The sequence below is a fragment of the Myotis lucifugus genome, unplaced genomic scaffold (genome assembly GCF_000147115.1).
Source record: "Myotis lucifugus unplaced genomic scaffold, Myoluc2.0 scaffold_15, whole genome shotgun sequence".
Lineage (NCBI taxonomy): Eukaryota > Metazoa > Chordata > Mammalia > Chiroptera > Vespertilionidae > Myotis > Myotis lucifugus.
The window spans coordinates 10,158,479-10,179,893 of NW_005871063.1; the positions used below are offsets into that span (position 1 = coordinate 10,158,479).

The 21,415-nt window shown below is 35.5% G+C and overlaps 1 protein-coding gene across 1 annotated transcript in view; it reads right to left on the bottom strand.

Moving 5' to 3' along the window:
• Positions 1 to 21,415, bottom strand: part of DGKB (diacylglycerol kinase beta) — a 508,498-nt gene that overhangs the window by 361,260 nt on the left and 125,823 nt on the right. The window contains exons 7-9 of the mRNA XM_023750675.1: positions 11,670 to 11,719; positions 7,450 to 7,524; positions 3,970 to 4,089 (exon numbers count right to left, since the gene is read on the bottom strand). Coding sequence (XP_023606443.1) covers positions 3,970 to 4,089; positions 7,450 to 7,524; positions 11,670 to 11,719 — 245 coding nt within the window. The remainder of the gene's footprint in view (positions 1 to 3,969; positions 4,090 to 7,449; positions 7,525 to 11,669; positions 11,720 to 21,415) is intronic.

Consider the following 21,415-nt stretch of genomic DNA (forward strand, 5'->3'; position numbering starts at 1 on the left):
TCAGGCCAAGAAAAAAAGTGTCCTAAAGCAGTCCAATCAATGGCAAAGTATTAACTACCTATAGGGATTAAAGAGCAGGATTCTGTGAGCACATATAGCGAAATCATATATATATATATATATATATATATATATATATATATATATATAATTTTAAAATCATACAGGTCAGATGTGAGTACAAAAATTCAAGATTAAGAACTCAAGGTAGCCCTAACCATTTTGGCTCAGTGGATAGAGCGTCGGCCTGTGGACTGAAGGGTCCCAGGTTTGATTCTGGTCAAGGGCATGTACCTTGGTTGCGGGCACATCCCCAGTAGGGGGCGTGCAGGAGGCAGCTGATCGATGTTTCTCTCTCATCGATGTTTCGAACTCTCTATCCCTCTCCCTTCCTCTCTGTAAAAAAACCAATAAAATATACTAACAAAAAAAAAAGAACTCAAGGTAGCTGTGTTACAAGCAAAGCTCCAATTTAAATGTGTATTTCTACTTATATAATAATATAAATTTAGGAATTTTCCTTGAAAAATCTAGTAAAGATCTAAGATTGCAGATTTCAGGAATTTATGCATTATTAATTATCTTGTTTTTCCAGGAAAAGGAATGTCTGTACTGAAAGAATATTAGAAGGAAAGGGATATCCTTGACTAACTTCTTTGTATGTCCAGAAAGGATGACAGGCAGGCAAAAAAAAAATGACCTAGTTAATAGCAGAGCCAGGGTGGAGACCGATTTGATGATGTTCACTGTTTCTGTGCACTTTCTTCATTAGTTCTCATGGCTTGCTGAGGTTTTCTAATTGAGATAAATAAAAAGTACTAGATTTCTTTCTCCTAAGTGACTAAAAACAAAATTTAAAATCTTTATGTTTGAAGACTGGTGCAACCATTATGGAAAACAGTGTAGAGTTTCCTCCAAAAATTAAAAATGGAACTGCCATTTGACTCAGTGATCCCACTCCTAGGAATATATTCTAAGACGCCCGAAACACCAAGCAGAAAGACTCTATGTACCCCTATGTTCATAGCAGTGTTATTTACAATAGCTAAGCTCTGGAAACAGCCCAAGTGCCCATCAATAGACGAGTTGATAAAAAATCTGTGGTACATTACACTATGGAATAGTATGCAGCTTTAAAAAACGCGCTCTTATACTTCGAGACAACATGAAGGGACCTGGAGAGTATTATGCTAAGCGAAATGAGCCAGTCAGAGAAAGACAAGTATCACATGATCTCACTCATATGTGGAATTTAATGAACAAATTAAACTGACAAACAAAATAGATCCAGAGGCATAGAAGCATGAGACAGACTGACGATTCTCAGAGGGAAAGTGTGTGGTGGAGTGGAAAGAGATTAACCAAATAACTTATATGCCTATATGCATAACCCATGGGCACAGACAATAATACAATGAAGACCTGGGGAGGGAGTGGGAGGAAGGAGGAGAGGGATGGGGGGGGGAGAGGGGCATTTAACAATAAAGATAAATTTTTAAAATTTCAACAATAAAGATAAATTTTTAAAATTTAAAAGAAAAGAAAATCTTTGTAACATGACAGATTAATGATAGAATAAATCAAGGGTTAGCAAACTATGGCCCTTGGGTCAAAACTAGCCATCAACCTGTTTTTGAAAGTAGTTCACTAAACCAGTCATGCTCTTTCATTTATGGAGTGTCTGTGCTTGCTTTCGCTCTTAACTGTACAGTTGAGTAGACGCAAACTATGTCCCGCAAAGCCTAAATTATGAACTAACTGCCCCTTTATAACATTTGCCAAACACTGGAGCAGAGTTTCTTACAAAACACTGTGTTGTTGTTTTTTTAAAATTAATTCAAAATTGAGATATTTTTGAACAAGACATACTAGAGAAAGAATAAATCTCAGGTATAATTTTTTAATGTAATCAAAATCACATATGCCATGCAAACTCTCTATTTTCCATCAGATCTAAGAGACTGTACCATTTCATAGGGAATATCATAAAGTTTGAGGAACTTCTAAGAGAAAAGAAATGACTCTTCCTCTCAATCATTTGATATAGGCATGTTCTGATAAACAGTATGTTTGGCACAGCTATGATTTAAAATAGAGTAGCTTTTAAAATTTGGTTAATGGAGAAAAATAAATGACACAAAAAAATCACAGCTGCTCTGCCTTATATTAGAAGTGAGGATTGCTCTCCCAGGGCAATATTCGTGTCTGTGTAATTTGGCTAGGACACCACAGTCACTTTCAAATACACTGTGGGACTTCACATGCAATGTCAATTAGAATCTACTCCCTGAACTCATAATTGACAACAGACACGGGTATATAGGACAACATAACAAGACTGGCCCCACACTAAGTGGCTGAGTTCAACCCAAAGCTTTAGAGTTCCAATTTGATAAGCAAAAGTGTACAGGGGCGGGGGAGGGAGAGGGATGGCCTAGAGGGAAATGACACCATGAATCAAATTCTCTACAGGTAATAACATAACACATTAACTGCCTGCAGAAAAGGAAATAAATCTCAATTACAAAAAAAAAAAAGCCCTCCTTACTGTGCCATTCCTGCTTTGTAAAAACACCATGCCTTGGGATTAAAAAGCAGTCCCTAACAAATAGATGCTCTGTGTTGCAATCATAATTACATAGCTTATGAATTTTTATTGAATAAAAATTTAAAGGATTGCTGGCTTATTGTTTTTTTAAAAACTAGAGGAGAAAGGATGTTCTTAGAATTGTTCAGTACAGGGGAAAATCTAATCTCGGTGGTTGAACATAAATTTTAAACAATGTAGCCCTGCCACCCAGTGACCATCACTGGGATTACAGCTTTGAGCACATTTGGTTACTTTGAAACCCTAAATTGCTTTCTCCTATTAAGCTCCCAAAACAGGTCTTTTGGCTAAAAATAAAAAATACCAATTTAATAACATGATTATAAAGTAAATTATGTATCACCACTATCCTGATGAACATTTATTGCAAATAAATTTACTGCTATACTAGAAACTGATGAGATATTGTATACTTGTTTAAAATATTTTGAGGTAAATCCATATAGATTGTGGACTATATTTAACCACGCTATTTTCATAACTTCACAAATACCTAAATTTATGAATCAAATTATAAATAGTGGTTTTCAAAAAAAAAATCATTTCAAAATCTTTCTTGATAATTAAATATAGATGATTTAGTTTTCATTTATGCACTTTCCTATCCAACCCCCCAACTACCAAATGGTTTACGTACTCATTCCTTCATCTTCTCTCATTGGCTCATACTAGAATTTTCATCAAAGTTTAGAATAAGCAAAATTTTAGCTTTAAAAATATAAAAATTCCCTCCAGGGAACCATTACCATTAGAACTTCATGACTAGTCACTTGACAACTATACACTAAAACTTAAACTGTTAACATCCTGTCGAATTTTTTGTTTTCTCCCAATAGTCTTATTTCATATTTATTGATCATTTTTATTCCCCTAAACCAGTGTTTAATTACTACTGGAGGCACTGATATGAGAAAACTTTTGACAGGCTTGGAACAAAAACCTGGTTGATCTGCTCATATGTAAGAAAAAAAGTGTGTGTGTGTGCATGTGTGCGCGCACACGCATGAGCATGTATCCTCCTGATCACCTTGATATATAATTATCTCCTCCAAGTATGATTTATTAACTAAGTAGATTATCCTCCTGGGGAGGGAGAGGGGCTGTATGGTGTGGGATGAAGAACCACAGAATGCAGTAATATCGGGGTTTCTTGCGAGATAGTCAATAACATTTGTAAACTAGATTACACTTTAAACAGAGGAAAAAGAGAGAAGTTAAGCATTATGACAAGTATTCTACACAGGAGTTACTGTTCAATTGCACTGGGGCATATGTATTGAAAGGTCCAGATCAATTCATTACCAAATTATGTAAGAACTCCAGACTTGGCACCAAGGCACCCGCTCTGCAAAAATGCTTACGTTTTCCAAGCCTAGGAGCACAAGGAGTGGGATTGTGGTCATTCCTCCTTGGATCCATTCCTCCAAAGAAACAGTCCCATCATGATCGTAGTCAATTTCTTCCATCATTTCATGAAGGATCTGAAGCAGAGTAGAGGAAAACCTTGCAATAAATCGATAAAATACATTTCAGATGATACAACAAAACACTACATCGGACTGTTTATAACTGTGACTAGCAGCTAAGCGGAGAGTTGAGATATGGTAACTATCTAGGCAATGTTGTACAATATTAACCCTATTACTGAGAATATAATGGCTTTGTTATGATTTCCAGAACCTGACTACTTTCACTGATCAACTTTTAAAAAGAATTGCTCAACTTTTTAATATGCCACGCTACACTGAATGGTACAGCTAAAACAAGACGGTATCTTTAATTTAAAAGTAAAAATGAAATTGCTTTCTCTCAATTATTTTTTAAATTCAAATATATGCTAGATAATGTCTGAACAAATTAACTTCATGGCAAAGAGCTGAAAGGATTCTTTGCTAAGTGATAAAAGGTGGGGAAATGAAGTTGCATTTAATTGCCTATCAGATCTGAATAGAGCCAAGAAGTTAAACAATCAAGTCATTTTTTATTAGATTTTTTTCTAAAGATGACTGGTACAAAGTGTCCCAAAATGCTCTCCGCAGTCTGTATCAGTAATATCCTTGGTTGTGCAACAGTAATAACAGTATTAGATTCAAAGTTTGTTACAAGGATTAAATACAAGTATCTTCAAAGAGCATCTAGCATAAATATTAAGTGTGATATAGGCATTATTAGTGTTATATTTGCAGAAATTATATGTGAATACCAAATATTACCACTGGTTCTGGGTACTCAAAGTATTTCTCCTCTAAAATGTCTTCCCGCAGAAAGTACATGGAAATCAGATTCTTTTCCTTCAGAACAAACTAATAGGTATTGGAAAAAAACTTTTTTTGGAATAAAATGATGGTGAACTAACTATTTCATTATTCTCAAAATGAAACTCAGCAGAAAGTATTTAGCATTTGGCAAATGGCATAAGATCTTGTTAAAAATGCCCTGCCCCGTCCTGGCCAGTGTTGCTCAGTGGGGAGAAAGTCCACCTCCACCTGAGCTTGATTCCCTGTCAAGGGCATGTACCTATCTCCCACATAGTCTCTCTAAAAATCAATGGGGAAAAAATATCCTTTGGTTAGAATACACACACACACACACACACACACACACACACACACACACATATATCTCCTGCCCCTGGAAGGGTGAACTAGGAGAAATGAATAAATGAGAAGAGAACTAAAATACAGAGCATTTGACTCACATGCCTAATGCTTTCATTTTCTACCTAATACATCGAATGTTAAAATCGGGGTTAAGTTTTGTTTTTTCCATTCCTTCCAAAGACATCTCAGTCTTCCCTACTACCTGCCATAGACCTCAGATGTTTAGTTTTCTTTATTCATATACACACACTTATCAGGGGTCTGACAATGTGCACAGGAGCACACCCCTTTAAAATGGGGAGAGCAGAAAAAATAAAATAAAAATAAAATGGGGAGAGCTGTTAAGTCATCAGGGAGGATGAGGCAGTACCTTGACTTTCTACTATCTGTACCAGCCAGAGAAATGACAGATTATCTAGGCGTGCCACAAAAGACAAATAATGCTATATAGCTTATTAACTGTATTTTCCTGTAGGTATTTATCATGTTAGAGTGCCCAGGCACCAACTGTTTCCTTCCTTAGAGCATCCAGGTCCCCCTTTTCTCAAATCTATTCCTCTCCCCAGAATTATTTTGTTTGAAGTGGTGGAGCCCACTTCTGCTTTGAAAACTGATAGAAAACGACCCCCCTTCCCTCTACCACTCCAGCGAGGACAAGAGGCTTGACTGATAGATAAATCATGTTCACAGGTATGAAGGCAAGTGGGATGGGGAAAGTTGTGTTAGATTAACATAACCACAAAGGACAACAGAATGTCCAAGTCTCTGGTGTCAGTGCAAGTAGTATTAAGATGAATCAAGCAGAATTCTTAGAATTAGATACATGTTACCGTAAACTTCAGTCTTCCATATACAAACTACAACATTGTTATGTCTCTGAATTCACTGTGCAGGGAACGTGCATTTCCACAACCCCAAAGAGAAACACATCAGTTGAGTTAAAACTTGAGAAGCCATGTTTAGCAAGAATGGCGCCCTCCTTTGTACATGACATTGCACATGACCTCGGTGTACTTTACTGGCAGGAGTTTGAAAAGCAAGGAAATGCTATCTCGGCTCTCACATCCTACCCTCATGCCATTATCATGCCATTAACTGCATAAATGTGAATAGAGTTTGAAGAATAGGCCTTTTGAATTCAAATAAACTGTAAGTCATTTAAATACAATTGGTTTGTATTTGCTTAAATCGTGTACATGTTGCTTAACTTAGTTGGTTTCAAAAATAAACGAAAAATCAGTAACACTTCTTAACTCTCCCCAAAATATTACTTTTGGCTAAAGGCAGTTTCTAATTAAGTATGTTTTAATATACATTTGAATTATGTTGTAACTTAGGTATAAACCTATTAAAAATAATAAGTTTTTATATGCTATAAGCATTGATACTATTTCTTTAAATGATTTGATTGAAATCCTAGCTCTGACTGAAGAGCTTTGTACAAGTAACTTTAACATTTTGGGATCTCAATTTCTTCATCTGTGCAATGAATAAAATATTAGTATCTACTTCAGAGGGTTGCAAGCATTAAATAACACATATACAAAAGATAATACAATACGCTGTGCACAGTAAGCTATCACCACCATCATCTTCTTTTTTAATTTTTAAAAGATTTTTAATTGATTTTTACAGAGAGAGGAAGGGAGAGGAGAGATAGAGGGCGAAACATCCACATGAGAGTGAAACAACGATAGGCTGCCTCCTGCATACCTCCTACTGGGGACAGAGCCTGCAACCTGGGCACGTGCCCTGCCTGGGAATCGAACAGGAATCAAACCAGCAACCCCCTGGTGCACAGGATGATGCCTATCAACTGAGCCCCACCAGCCAGGGCCATCATCTTAATCACCTTCATCCTCTTCATCCTCTTCATCCTCTTTTATAACAACTACTTTACCAATTTCCACATATCAATTCTGGCTGTTTGGTGGCATGACATGACAGTGGCAGTGTCTGCCAGCATCTTCTATTTATCTACACATTTGTAAGACCACCATTCACATTAATTTCCACAAGGAAAACAAGTTAAGAGGTTCAGAACATATACCCTCCTTGTTCAGGATCCACTTTGACTACTAATTAGAAATTATATCTTAGAGTTATCAAGAAAAATCAAATGACAATAATGTACTAGGGTTCCAAAAAGAGAGAGAGAGAGAGAGAGAGAGAGAGAGAGAGAGAGAGAGGGAAAGGCACCTTCTAGAATTTAGCCAACAGTTAAACCATTCGTATACCTACTGGATTAAGTTCGGTGACGTCCCATTCAAGGTACTCTGCCACATGCATCATCTGGCTGATGATGTTTTCTAGTTCCTGGAGCAGAGAGAGAGGGACAAAGAGAAAGGGAGTAAGAATGCAAAGACTTACTAAATTCTTTAACTTTGACGTAGGGCAGTGGTCAGCAAACTGCGGCTCGCGAGCCACATGTGGCTCTTTGGCCCCTTGAGTGTGGCCACGAAGTTTCAATCGTACTGTACGTGCGCGCCCGCACGTGGTATTTTGTGGAAGAGCCACACTCAGGGGGCCGCAGTTTGCTGACCACTGACTTAGGGGAATTACTGGTTCAACCTGTTCCTCAAAAACTAAGAGTCATATAATTAATTATATAAACATTTTAAAGGTCTGATTATACATAAAAGAAGAGCTTAAATATAAACTCATTTTGTACTTTGTCTAGAAATCTTCACCAGGAGAGGGCACAATTATACAAAGAAAGAGTTTCTGCCAGTAAAAAAAAAAAAAAAAAATTAACAGAAACACTCTTTGGGCAGGAGCATCTGAGGAAAGTAGGAGCGTGCATATTTCCACAAGATATGACTTTTAAATCAGTGAGTAACCTGATCTTTTGGCTTGAAAGCAGGTGCAGAAGGAAGTGTCTGAGGCAAAAGAGAGGTTTATTTTTATTCTGAGACACTGAGAATGCATACTGACTGCTCTAGCCATTTATTAGAATAATTTGCTCTATTAGAAGAGTCTTCAGGGTCAAGATTGGGAGGCTAAGTATGTGTAGAGTTTATTTTATGAGGGGATAGAATTTTAGTTTGAATTTTCACATTATTCTTCTCAAATGTCCACTCTTTGAAGAACTGCTAGTAAATACATATGGCTTTGCTAAATAAATTAAAACACTTTATACCCATTTATTTAATGTTTTAATTTATTCGCATCTCCAGAAAAGATTAAAGGTATATTATAATGCTAGTAATTCTTAATGTATTCAATGACATAATTAAAAGTGGTGTTATATAGTCTGACAATGTAAACTATAAGTATAAAAGAATAATACTTAAAGTATATTAATCAAAGATCGTTCTACTGAAATTTCTGATCTAATGTATGCAGTTAATATTCATAGAATCAGGACAGAAATATGGTAGAGAGGTTTTCCTTTGGAGGGCCATGAATCCCTCTGATAAAAGCTATACTCTCACCAGAAAAGATGTAATCATGAAAATGCTATTTATGTAACAAAGGTCACCCCAGAAACAATACAAATATACATGTGTTTATTTACTACAAATAAAAATATTTAAAACACACATCCCTTGGAATTAGAGGCTAGGATTTTGTGTGTGTTACTATCTTTCACTTAAAACATTTTTTTTTGTTTATGTATGCCTGAATGGTTTGGAATGGTTAAAATCGCAGGATATGTTTTTAAGAATGGAAACTATTTGTGGTGGACTATGATGTCGGTTTGTGGCATTAGCTGTCATTTAACCTCACTTAGACTCAGTTTCTTTCTTTTTTTAATCTTCAACCGAGGATATTTTCCCATTGCTTTTTAGAGAGAGTGGAAGAGAAAGGGAAAGACAGAGAGAAATATCAATGTGATAGAAACACATCGAGTGTTTGTCTCTTGCATGAGCCCCAACCAGGGCCCGGGCTGGGCAGGGGCCTGAAACCAAGGGACTTGCCCTTGATGGAATCGAACCCAGGACCCTTTGATCCTCAGGCTGATGCTCTATCTACTGAGCCAAACCAGCTAGGGCTAGACTCAGTTTCCTAATCAGTAAAAACATGATTGCTGTAATTCTAATCTTACCTAGTTTATAGAATTGTTACAAAAATTAAACATGGATTACATAAAATGTACTTGTCTTGTCTGACATATTCCAAGTGATCAATAAACATTAACTAGTATTATTTAGACATAGTAGTCATTTTTCAAAGTGTCAATTTTCCTCTGTTTTGCCTTCAATATGCAAACTGCTACACCTTTAAATTTCTAAGGAAAATTTCATCAGAAGATGCAATTTCATGCTAATATTCAAGGAAATATACCGGGACAGTAAATGTGGAGGAAACCATAGAAATTAAAACCATATTTTTTAATTACAAAAGAAACAAACAAACAAAAAACACTAGTTTTATCATAAACAAATTAAACAGCTCATAGTTTAATATTGTAAATATAGCCTCAATTATTGCTAGTAATTTGCTATATGTTAAAAATGGCAGAGATCAAAAAAAGTATTTGATTAATTTTTTAAATCAGCTGCCAACCCATGGCTAAAAGCCTACTGAAGAAACATTCTTATAACTTAATTAAAAAGAAACATTAAATAAAACAGAGCAGCAGTAAAAATGTAATTTGCGTTAGTGTAATTAGAAGTGCTACAATAAGCATATTGAAATATCTAGAGAAAATATCTAAACTCTTAGCTGTGAAATGCCACCAGAAAATGAGCAAATGCATCATGTAGCTTAATATTCCCAAATAGAAAAATGAACACCACTAGGCACATAACAGTAGGAGCATTTGAAAATATAGAGACACTTAAACAAGATATCCTGCAGTCATAACATCAATTCAGATTGGTGTTCATTTCCTAGAGTAGAACTGGATATTTTTATTGCTCTCAGGAGAAACTAATGGACCATTGTCCTACTGAGTGTTATAGAAGTATGTTTCCAACTTCACTGCTTTGGGTGTAAAAAAGCCTGTTTGAGCCCTGGTATAGGGAGGACCCCAGATGCTGAGAGATACTCATTATCTGAAATATTGTCTATTTTCATTGGTATTAATTATATCAAATCATTTGTTTTTCAAAGTGCCTGTGCACCCATGGAGGGACCTAGAGAATATTACGCTAAACAAAATAAGCCATTCAGAGAAAGATAGCTATCACATGTTCTCACTTATCTGTGGAAGCTAATGAACAAAATTAATTGACAAAATAGGTCCAGAGACATGGAAGCATGAAACATTAATGAATCTCAGAGGGAAAGAGGGACTGGGGGTGGGGGAGGGGGAAGATGGCAGGAAGAGATTAACCAAAGAACTTATATGCATATTTGCATAACCCATGTTCACAGACAATAGTGTGGTGAAGGCTAGGGGAGGGGACAGAAGGGGCAGTGGTGGGAGGAGGGGGTCAATGGGGGTAGGGGACATTTATAATACTTTCAACAATAAGGATAATTTTTTAAAAAGTCCCATAGTCTGACATTCTTTTATTAATATTCTTATATTTCTTTATATAACAGGAAATAATGTAATATGCAAAATTTTACTAGCAAATATAAAATATATTATTGGATGGAACCTGAGATAGATAAATAGATGAGTCCCTGACTTGAGCAGTAGAACTGAGCCTCACTTCTCTTTTGGAAACTATTAATAATTTGCATGTATTAAGTGTGAAATAAACATTTAATTATTTCTTTCAGTTAAATCATACCTAGATGGTATTTTTCTTCTATTGCTTTTTATATCTAAACTACAGAGTATGCAAGTTTCATTTAAAATTGAATGAGACATTTAAAAAAGGGAAGTTGGTCAAAGCAATTTGTAAATACATTTAGCTATTTCAAAAGCATAAATGATTAAGGATACTTTTAAAAAGTAGGAAAATAGCCCGGCCAGTGTGGCTCATTGCTTGAGCACTGAATGAACTAGGAGGTCACAGTTCCATTCCCAGCCTGGGTTGTGGGCTCCATCCCCAGTAGGGGGCATGCATGAGGCAACTGATCAATGATTCTCTCTTATCATTGATGTTTCTATCTCTCTCCTTCTCCCTTCCTCTCTGAAATCAATAAAAACACATTTTAAATAAAATAAAAAGTAGGAAAATAATAAAGTGATTAAATTGACTTTATAATTCCTTTAAATTCTACTTGTATTCTCAATACTTTCACTAGTGTCAAATCTCACTTTTTTCTTTCTAGATCAATGGGCCATAACTTTCTCATGTTTTATTCAAATAAGTTAGTCTTTTTTAAATCTTTCAGTGCATAACATTTATGTAGTAAAATTATTCAATAGATAAATTGTGATCCTAAGTTTTCTCAGACCACTCTCTTTCAAAAAGTCACATGATAAAAACACTGTGCAAGTGCATGAAAATTATATTAAGCAAGTCTTCTGTGGTAATAGCTATAAATTCATTCATTGCATTTTTTTTCTGAACCAACTACTTTAACATTTTCACAGAATATTTGAAGAAAAACATTACCGAGCTGTCCAAGAAGCCATTCCCGTCTGTGTCATAGAGGCGGAACATAACTAGAAATAAAAGAGATGTTGAAAAATAAAATTATAGGTGAGTAAGATCAATGTTATTATAAGGCATATTCTTCAAAACTTTATTTTCTATTGAAAACAAATACTAAATCCCTTCCTTATTCAAAGCAATTAATCAGTGAGATCATTTCTCAACTGAAATTGAAAATGAATTAGTCAGTTAATTAAAAATACTGTCTATCAGATATAAATTCTATCAATGTTTGTTATATATTTAGAAAATACTATTGTTTATTCAAATTCTTTATTACAAGGTCACTAACTGGAAACTCAAAAGTAACAAAAGAGAAGGAATTTAGACATTCAGAGTCTGGATATTAAGATATAACTGACTCAGAGGACTAGAAATCAATTATAATTTGGGATCTACCATCCACTATTATGTGAACTTATATGGGCTTCTCAAACACTGTTTTCCTCTCTGCAAAAAAGAACACTCACCCAGTCATAAGACACACATTTGCTGTGAAATGATGCACACAAATGCCTATCAAAACCCAGCGGTCACTACACAAATATAAGCCATTATTTTGATTGATCCCCAAGCAATATGGGAAAGGAAGGAATGTTGCAAAATCAGAAAATTTTTCTGATGGTGGATGACAACAGATAAATGCATTATTATCATGGCTATAACATTGTGTTTAAGTCTGAGATATAGTTTTTATAGTAGCCACTCTTTGAACTGGTCAAGTAAAGAGATGGCGTGTTGGCTTTGAGGAGTGAACTCAGGAAAGCAGGATGGCAGAGTCCGTGACTGGCCTCAGGATTCCCTTCTGTAATTCACACGCCACCAGGAGACCATGGAAGTGGCTGCAGGTGCCGTAATGAGATAAACAAAGAAAATGACACAGCTGAAAAAATAGACAAGGGGAAGTGAAGGTTTGTGTTGGGTTTGCATAATTTCCTGTGGAATTTTGATGTCTGAGGTCTATAGTATCAAATGAAGACATTGATCACTAGGAAGCATAGTTACACAATGATCTTGGTCATATATTTGTAACTAATTTCCATTTTTGTATTTAAAGTCATTATTATGTCTTACAAATTCTAAGATATGAGTATTTATCAGATGCAAACTAGTCTGCATATCACTAAAAGGAAAAAATGCTGCCAATCTATCATGCAAACAGTCTTTAAAGATGTTAAAATGCAAGGGAAACATGTGTACCTATTGAATTACTGAAAATAGTAAGCTAGCTAAGAGACGTAAATGTCTTTTAGCCATTTGTGCAAACCATGATGATTATTCTCTCTCATCTATACTAATAATAGGGTAATATGCTAATTAGACCGGGAGACCTTCCGGGAGACCGAATGTCCTTCCAACAAAGCCATTGTGGTGGGGCTGAGGCAGAGGTGGTTAGGGGCGAGCAGGCCAGTGGGGGGGGGGCAGTGGGGGCGATCAGGCCAGCAGACAGAGTGGTTAGGGGCAATCAGGCAGGCAGGGAGGTGAGTGGTTAGGAGCCAGCAGTCCCGGATTGCAAGAGGGATGTCCGACTGCCGTTTTAGGCCTGATTCCTAAACTGGCAGTCGGACATCCCCCGAGGGGTCCCAGATTGGAGAGTGTACAAGCTGGGCTGAGGGGACCCCCTCCTCGTGCACAAATTTCATGCACCAGGCCACTAGTATATTCAATAAGTGAGAATAAAATTCAGGAGGGAACAAACACCTATCACCACAGGCTACTAAGCATTTCAAGATTTTCTAGTACAGCAGAAAATGGTAAAAATATATCTTTGTAAATGGCAAGATTTCACACACCACTCAGAGAATGGGTTAACTACCAGGAACAAGTCCAGGACTTGGAAAAGCCTGACTATATTTTAGAATGAAAGACACTTGTAAATCTGCTAAACTATTGGTAAATGACTGCTAAACCAGTTCATACAGTTCAGATATATGGAAACCCTATGCCTGTTGACAAACCTTGTTGGAAACATGAGCTCAAAGACATACACACAAATGGGAGAAATGTGCTGGTCACCATCATTCACTTCCAGCAGCATCTGAACCTTCCTGCTATGTCCTGAGAGCCATCTTACAAAGCACCATCACAGCTGAAATGCCAGGCACCTTTTCTTTGCTAGCTTGGTTTGAAGGTAGACTGTACACATGACCCAGGCTCTACCAATCAAAGCACAAGCCAAAATGATTAATTAGATGCTAGTAACCCAAGAAAAAGGAGCTGCTCAGAATCTATTCTGGTTTGGGGGTCAGCAGCAGCAGTAACAGACACTGAGGAGAGAGTATCAGGGTCCTGGATGGGTCAGAGGTGCTGGCATTGAAATGTGCACTGTCCGAGCTCAGAGAGGCAGCAATGGATTTCCCTCCAGTCCAGTGTATACTTCATATGGTCATTGTTCCTAAAGAAGTTGCACCCTAATTTAGTTTTCTGCCTCTCCTAATGATTCAGTGTGTTCCTCAGTATCATTTAAAAAATGAGAACCTGCTTTATTAAACATAAACTTAATTTAAAACTAATCTGTTTCTCTAGCTCCCTCTGTGATACTATGAATTAAAAAATTGTTTTTAAAATAAACACATTATTATTGCCCAGCTGATGTGGCTCATTGGTTGAGTGCTGGCCTATGAACCAGGAGGTCAAGGTTCAATTCCTGGTCAGGGCACATTCCCGGGTTGGGGGCTAAATCCCCAATAGGGAGCATGCAGGAGGCAGCCAGTCAATGAATCTCTCATTGATGTTTCTATCTCTCTATCCCTTCCCCTTCTTCTCTATAAAATCAATACAAATACTTTTTAAAAATAGACACATTATTGAAGTATTATAGATAAATATAACATTTAATAAATAATCTAAGTGAATACACCAATGTAACTAATTATTCAAGTCAAGGAATAGAATTATTATTAACACAGCAGAAATCCTCTTATGCTCCCCCATCTTTATTTCTTCTCCCCTTTACAAAGTTAACCACTATCTTGGACTTTTATGTGCATTCTTTTGATTTCAGCATCACTTACTGAATATCATGCCACTGACGGTCATCTGTATTGCTGTGTATAGCATTAACTCATTCATTTTCTTTTCTATCTATTTATCCAATGTATAAAAGCATCACCGTTTTTTTCACTCTAAACTTAAGATATATTTAAGTTGTCCCAGTTTGCTATTTCTAATAAGGCTACTTCAAAAAATTCTGCTAGAAATTTTCTCTTAAATGGTGCTTGTGCTTAGATGAATATTTGCCAGTTAGTTACAAACCAGTAAAAGATTTCCCTGGGTCTTAGGATTTGCAAATATTTACTTTTAGTAACATCGCCAAACATTTCAAAAGTGATCCGACCAAACTAGATTTTAAACAGCAGTCCATAAGGGTTTGAGTTGCTCCATATCCTCACAGCACTGGGTGTTGCCACTCTAACCTAAGCCATTCTGATGAAGGTATAGTGCGTGGTATGCACTGAGGTTTCAATTTCCATTTCCCTGATTACTAGTCATATTGAGCTAATTTTCATTCATTTAGTTTCCAGAAAGGCTGGAACTTTCTCAGGATATGCCAGACTCACATCGTTCCAGTTCTAGCCTGCCTGGTGGCAATTACATGAGAGATTTATAGTGAGAACTGCCCAATTAAGCTTTTTCCAGACACAAAAAATGAGAGATAATAAACTGAATTCTGTTGTCTTAAGCCATTAAACTTTGGTGGTAATATGTTGCAGTAGAAAAAGGAAGTGTATGGACATTCAATTATGCAAGTACTCTTACTGGAAATCTAATCTTTACTTGCGCTGCAGTGCCAACATTGTCATAATCAATGTTGTAAGTTTGGGTCAATTTCCAAATTCCCTATTTTGTTCCATTGACTTGTCTATAATTGCGTCAATATCGCACTGTCTTAGTTACTGAAGCTTTTAAAAAATACCTTGATGTGCAATCAAACATATCCTCTAACTTTGTTCAACTTCAGCTTTGTTTCAGAAATTCACATGTTGATTTTAAACTTTATATCAACTATAAAAAGGCTAAGAATGCCCAAAACAACCTTAAAAAGGGAAAATGAATTTGGAAGATTTACATTACCTGACTTAAGAGTTGCTAAAAACCAAGGATAATCAAGAGAGTGAAGTCTAGCTAAAGGAGAGACAAATAAAATAATGGGAAAGTCAGTGGAGGAGGATATAGTGGGGATAAATGGTGATAAAAAAATTAAATAATGGAAGAAAATAGAGTCCAGCTATAGACCCACACACATATGGTGAACAAAATACCAAAACAATTCAATGAGATAAAAAAGGTGTGTTTTTTTTTTAAAAAAAATGACAATGGAACAACTAGACAGATATCTGTATATTTAAAAAAGAACCTTACATTTAAAAAAAAATGAACTCTAATTTTAACATTAAAACTAAACTATAAAGCTTCTAGAAAATACCTTCACAACCTTGGTCATCCATCATGAACCATCAATGGCAAATAAAAATAATAGGTAAATTAAACTTCATGAAAATTAGAACTCTGTTCATCAAAATAAATAAATAAATAAATAAATAAGCCAGCTACCAACTTGAAAAGTTTTCAGAGCACATACGTATACTGACAAAGAATTTGTTTCCAGAATATATGAACAAATCCTAAAGCTCAGTAATAAAATGAATTCATTGAGAAAGAGGCAAAAAAAATGAGCAGATACTTCAAAAAAGGAAGATGTATGAATGGCCAATCTAAACACACTGCTCAGTATCATCAATCATAAAGAAAATGAAATGTTAAGCCACAATTAGAAACCACCATATACCTATTAAAAAGAATCCGGAATTCAAGTTTTTCCCCTAAGTCCAGTCTACCAAAACTACTCAGCCCCTTAGCCTCACAGTTATAATTTTAAGAATTTATAATTTAAAAACAGTGGCAAAAACCAGTCTCCCCTCTCCCAGAAATTTGACCCACAAACGCAACTTGTCTTGATAATTCTCTGAAAGTTTCAGATCAAACATAAATAAATAAAAACCTGTCTCCAAATTTTCGTTATTTCCAGTAGGAAACTTATTCTAAAAACACTTAGTTCACTATTGTCTGAATTTCTAAACACATTAATAGGAGTTAATGGCATTCTAGGAATTCTAATTCATGAAGGAAGTTGGAGAACTTTGGTTTTAGTTAATAATAATAGAAATAATGAAAATAGCATACATATACTGAGCACTGAGTATCATATACTCTAAAGCTCACAGGTCTAAATCAAGGATAAATGTTTTCTCTGCTTCTGGATAAGAAAGAAAAATTTTAGGATTTTAATTTTCAGAAATAAGTCTTCTTTATTGTAGTGGAGTCATGCAAAATATCAAGTATTGAACACACATGTTAAACTTGGCTTTTTTTGGAAGTGCCACTCGAGTTAGGGATTAACGAGACATAAATCTACAAGCACACACAAAAAATGCAAGAAGAGAACCACCAAATTGTAGATGCTGTGAAATACATGGAAAGTGCCTTAGAAATAATTAAGCTGGTAATGCAGAGGAGGTAAAGACTTGCACAGAGATGGTAATGAGTTGGACAGGTAATTAATAATCTTCATGAAAAGAAGTTAGACTCTCAAATATATACCCCTGAGGGTATGACAGCTCTGTCCCCACAGAAGACTGGATCTTTGAGCTCTAAATCAATCCAACCACAGGAATGCTGAGTAACTTAGGAATTCTAATGTTCGGGGTACTATTCCAAAGGCAGGGTAATTATATGACAGTCTATATATTGGATTTGAGAGCATAAGTCCCCTTCCTCATGTCCAATGAGTCAGACTTAAACCTCAACTACCCATCTACCTACCCACCACCACCAAGGAGTCCTTTCAAAACAAATAATTTGCAAAAAACATTATAAAAAAGAGGAAAGTTTTAATACACAGAATAAAAATAGGAGCACATAGAATTATGCTGAGAACAAAATTGCTTCTCTGTGAAGTTAAAAGTATATTAGAAAAAGTGAGGGGAAGAGTCATCATAGATGGAGATGTCCCCGATATTGAAGGAAAGACATGAGAAAAGAAGTTGGAAAATAGGGAAATACAGGAAAAATAATAATTCAAAGTTCTGTCATGGAGTTTAAACATCCAAAAATAGTGGTTCCAAAGGACTGAATAAGTAAAATAAAGCAGGAGGTAACTCGCAAAGAAAAGATTAAAGAACAGATGAACAACTTCCAAAACAAAAATTTATGGTGAAGGATTGGGGAATTAATTAGCTATACAGAAATAGAGAAACTCATTAGATAAGGGAAAAGTCAATTATTAAAACTATGGAAAATAAAAATTGATTTGATAATCATATAGAACCTTTCCCTTTTAAAATAATATTGATAAAATTAATACCTACCATCAAATATTGTAAAATTATTCCTTTGTAATACTTAAAAGTAAATTTAGGCCCAGAGTCAAGTGAATCATTGAATGAATATATCTTATTTTTAAAACTAACATAATAAGGATATAGATTTTTAGGTGCAAAAATGATTTAAGCCCAATATTAAAATTATTCTGTCAGCGTGATAGCTTTCAAAGGTGGGCACCTATTACAAAGTTACAAGCTACTTTTTAACCCACTTTTTTTTCTATTTTTATGCTCATGTAATTGTACTTTATATAGAAACAATTATGTGCTCACACATGAATTTGGTTTAAAGATCAGAGCAAAGACATATTATGCCATATAAGGGCAATTCTTTAGCTCTAGAATTTTCCTTCTTCCAGGAAAGAAAGCAGGGTTTTACCTAGCTTTTCCTTGAATATCATTTCAGTATACTCTGCTTTTTTGTACTTTGCATTGTTATTGATATGAAAATACAAACATCAAATTTGTTATTAAATATTAGAAAGTATGTATTTTTAAAAGGATTTAAACTTGAATTTCTTTAATTCATTTACTTTTTTTTTTTTACCATTTTATATATTTCAAGACCTGTTTTCTAAACCTTAAGGGCAGAGGTGAAAAAATTAGCTGTTTGGAGTATCTGAAGTAATGGAGTAATATTTTTTTCCACAAGAGAAACAATAATAAAAACAATGCAACAAATCTTTTCAGGATAAAAAGAGCACTTACAACTAGGTCAGAAATCATGAGTTTTAGTCGCAACTAGATAAGCTGTTGGTATAATGAATGCCTAGTCTCTGGGCTTTGTTCATTGACACTATAGAAAAGTTGGCTGCAAGATCATAACAGTCTCCTCAATGTTAAATTTCAGTGATTCTGAGATTGATATACACATAGTGCATATTAACATGCAGGTTAGTCTTCATCATCTGTATATCAATTATTGAATTTCTGGTTATTTTCCTATTAGTTTCTCTTTAGTGATATCTTTTCAGTAAATGTAAGCTAACTTACATTCTAGTTAAGTAATGAATATATATATATATATCCCCATATATATAAAAGGCTAATATGCAAAGTGTCCCCTCGGGAGTTCGATCACTCGCTATGACATGCGCTGACCACCAGGGGGTGGCGCGGAATGAAGAAAGGCCCTGGCCTCAGCCAGCAACCAGGGGAGGGAGACCCTGGCCAGCAGCAAGGAGGCCCCAATCGGTCCTGATTGTTGGCCAGGCCTAGGGACCCTACCCATGCATGAATTTCATGCCCTGGTCCTCTAGTAATGTATAAACACTAACCAAAAAATGAATACCATGTACTCAAAAGTTACAGTATAAATGAATTTAGTATTATTTCATGCCTTAAATATTTACAGTACCTTTCTCAAGCACCCATTAACTTAGATACAATTCCATTAAACTATTATTTTCTGAGCATTGATCTGTTGAAACATATGCATGCACATACAAACATACACATGCAAGTGGTAGGTACTAAGGTGGGAAGTTCCACAAAGTGCAAGGGCACGAAGAAAGAGCACAATAAATCCAATTAGAAAATGGAAAGAGGACTCATGATATGAGCAAGGCCTAGATCTGATATACATTGGGAATGAACACCCCCAACAAATGCACATTATAAGGTGGAAAAGTTCAGGGTTTGTCTGATGACTGAAAAGTAAGTCCACATGACTGGGATATCATTTGTGGATGTGCGGGCAAGTCAAAGCCAAATGCAAGACTGGCAAAGTAGGTTGTGGTCAAATTGTGTAGCCCAATCAGTTTATGGATGCCAAGTTAAGGGTTAGTTTTGTGCATTGTTCAGTAGGGAGCTATAAAAGGACATTTATAAATCCTGAGTCAGAACAGAAAGAGGAAAGACTAGGTCTAGATGCTGACAGATTTTAGGTGACATGAGAGGAAGTAATAAGAATTTAAATCTTTTATGTGGGAAGATGATTAAATAGGTGGGTCGTTGAAAAAACAAAGCACCCGGGTTAACCTTTAACTAAAAGAAATTGATGAACACAGGAACACTAGAGACCAGTTGAGGTGAATCCAATTGAATCATATTTAGGTAATATGACAGCTCTGCCACCCAAGTATATGAGCAAATATATTGGGTGCCAGAAATTAAGTATGAAACAATGATTGACATCATGGGTTATGAGGTCAGTCTATATGGGATGAGAGGCCAAAAACCCACAGGTCAATTTAGAAGAAAGTGAAATAGTTTAGGGAAAAAAATTGTGAACTTACTTTTATTTTACTTCACAAAAAATTATGTAAACTAAAAAGTATGAAGGAATTTATGTGAGCAATTTTCATTTCAAGATGATTTTTACTATTGATTTTTTAGAAAGAAGGAGAAACATCAACGTGAGAGTGAAACATCAATTGACTGCCCCCTGCACACACTCTACCAGGAATTGAGCTGGAAATCTAGGCATGAGCCTTAACTGGGAACAGAACTGGCAACCTTTTGGTGCCAGAGACGATGCCCAACCAAATAAACCACACGGGCTAGGGCAATATTAGTTCATTTAATCCTAATAGCAAACATGAGAGACATTATTATGATCCAAATTCTACAGTTTGGAAAAATGAGGCATAAAGAGGTTTTTTTAAAATGTGTCTGGGTCACAGACAGTAAGTTTTGAATGCATTTAGATTAGGAAAATCAAAATCCAAAATAAGCATGCAGCTGCAAAAGTTAATTATTTTAGGTGCTTCATCATATCTATGTATGTGATAATTTTAAGTATTATTTTCTTTTCTCTACCTTACATTGTGTTTAATAAGTCATAACTATTTGGGGAATAAGTATCTATTAAATTAATAACCATTACATTTCTCTAAAGTCTTCCTGAAATTTTTTTTTCAAAATTCTATAACTATAAATAGAATAAGTGACTATTAGAAAATTATAAATTTGCAATTGTAGAAGGATAAAAATGTATGGTACTACACAGTGCTAAGAAAGTGGGTGAGAAGAATGAATTCTGACTTAATTGATGTAGGAAAGGGCCAAGCATTGGTCCTTAAAAACAAATGCAAGCTCCAGGTGATGAAGGACCAGGTTAAGGTCTTCCAAATTAGAGGGAAGTAGAGAAGAGATCTAGTGCATCGGTGTACCTTAATGTGCTTCTGAGGCTGCAATTCTTTAACTTTGAAGATTCTGACGAAAATCACAATAATAGTGCCAGGCCATACCAACTCTGCCTATGAGTCTGAAAAATGTTTAAGAAGAAAGGCCAATACAACTCAATTTGGTGTAAGCTTAAAAAAGGGCTCGAAAATACAAAGAACAGAGAGAAGGGGGTGGGTAACACTGAAGAGAGGTAAG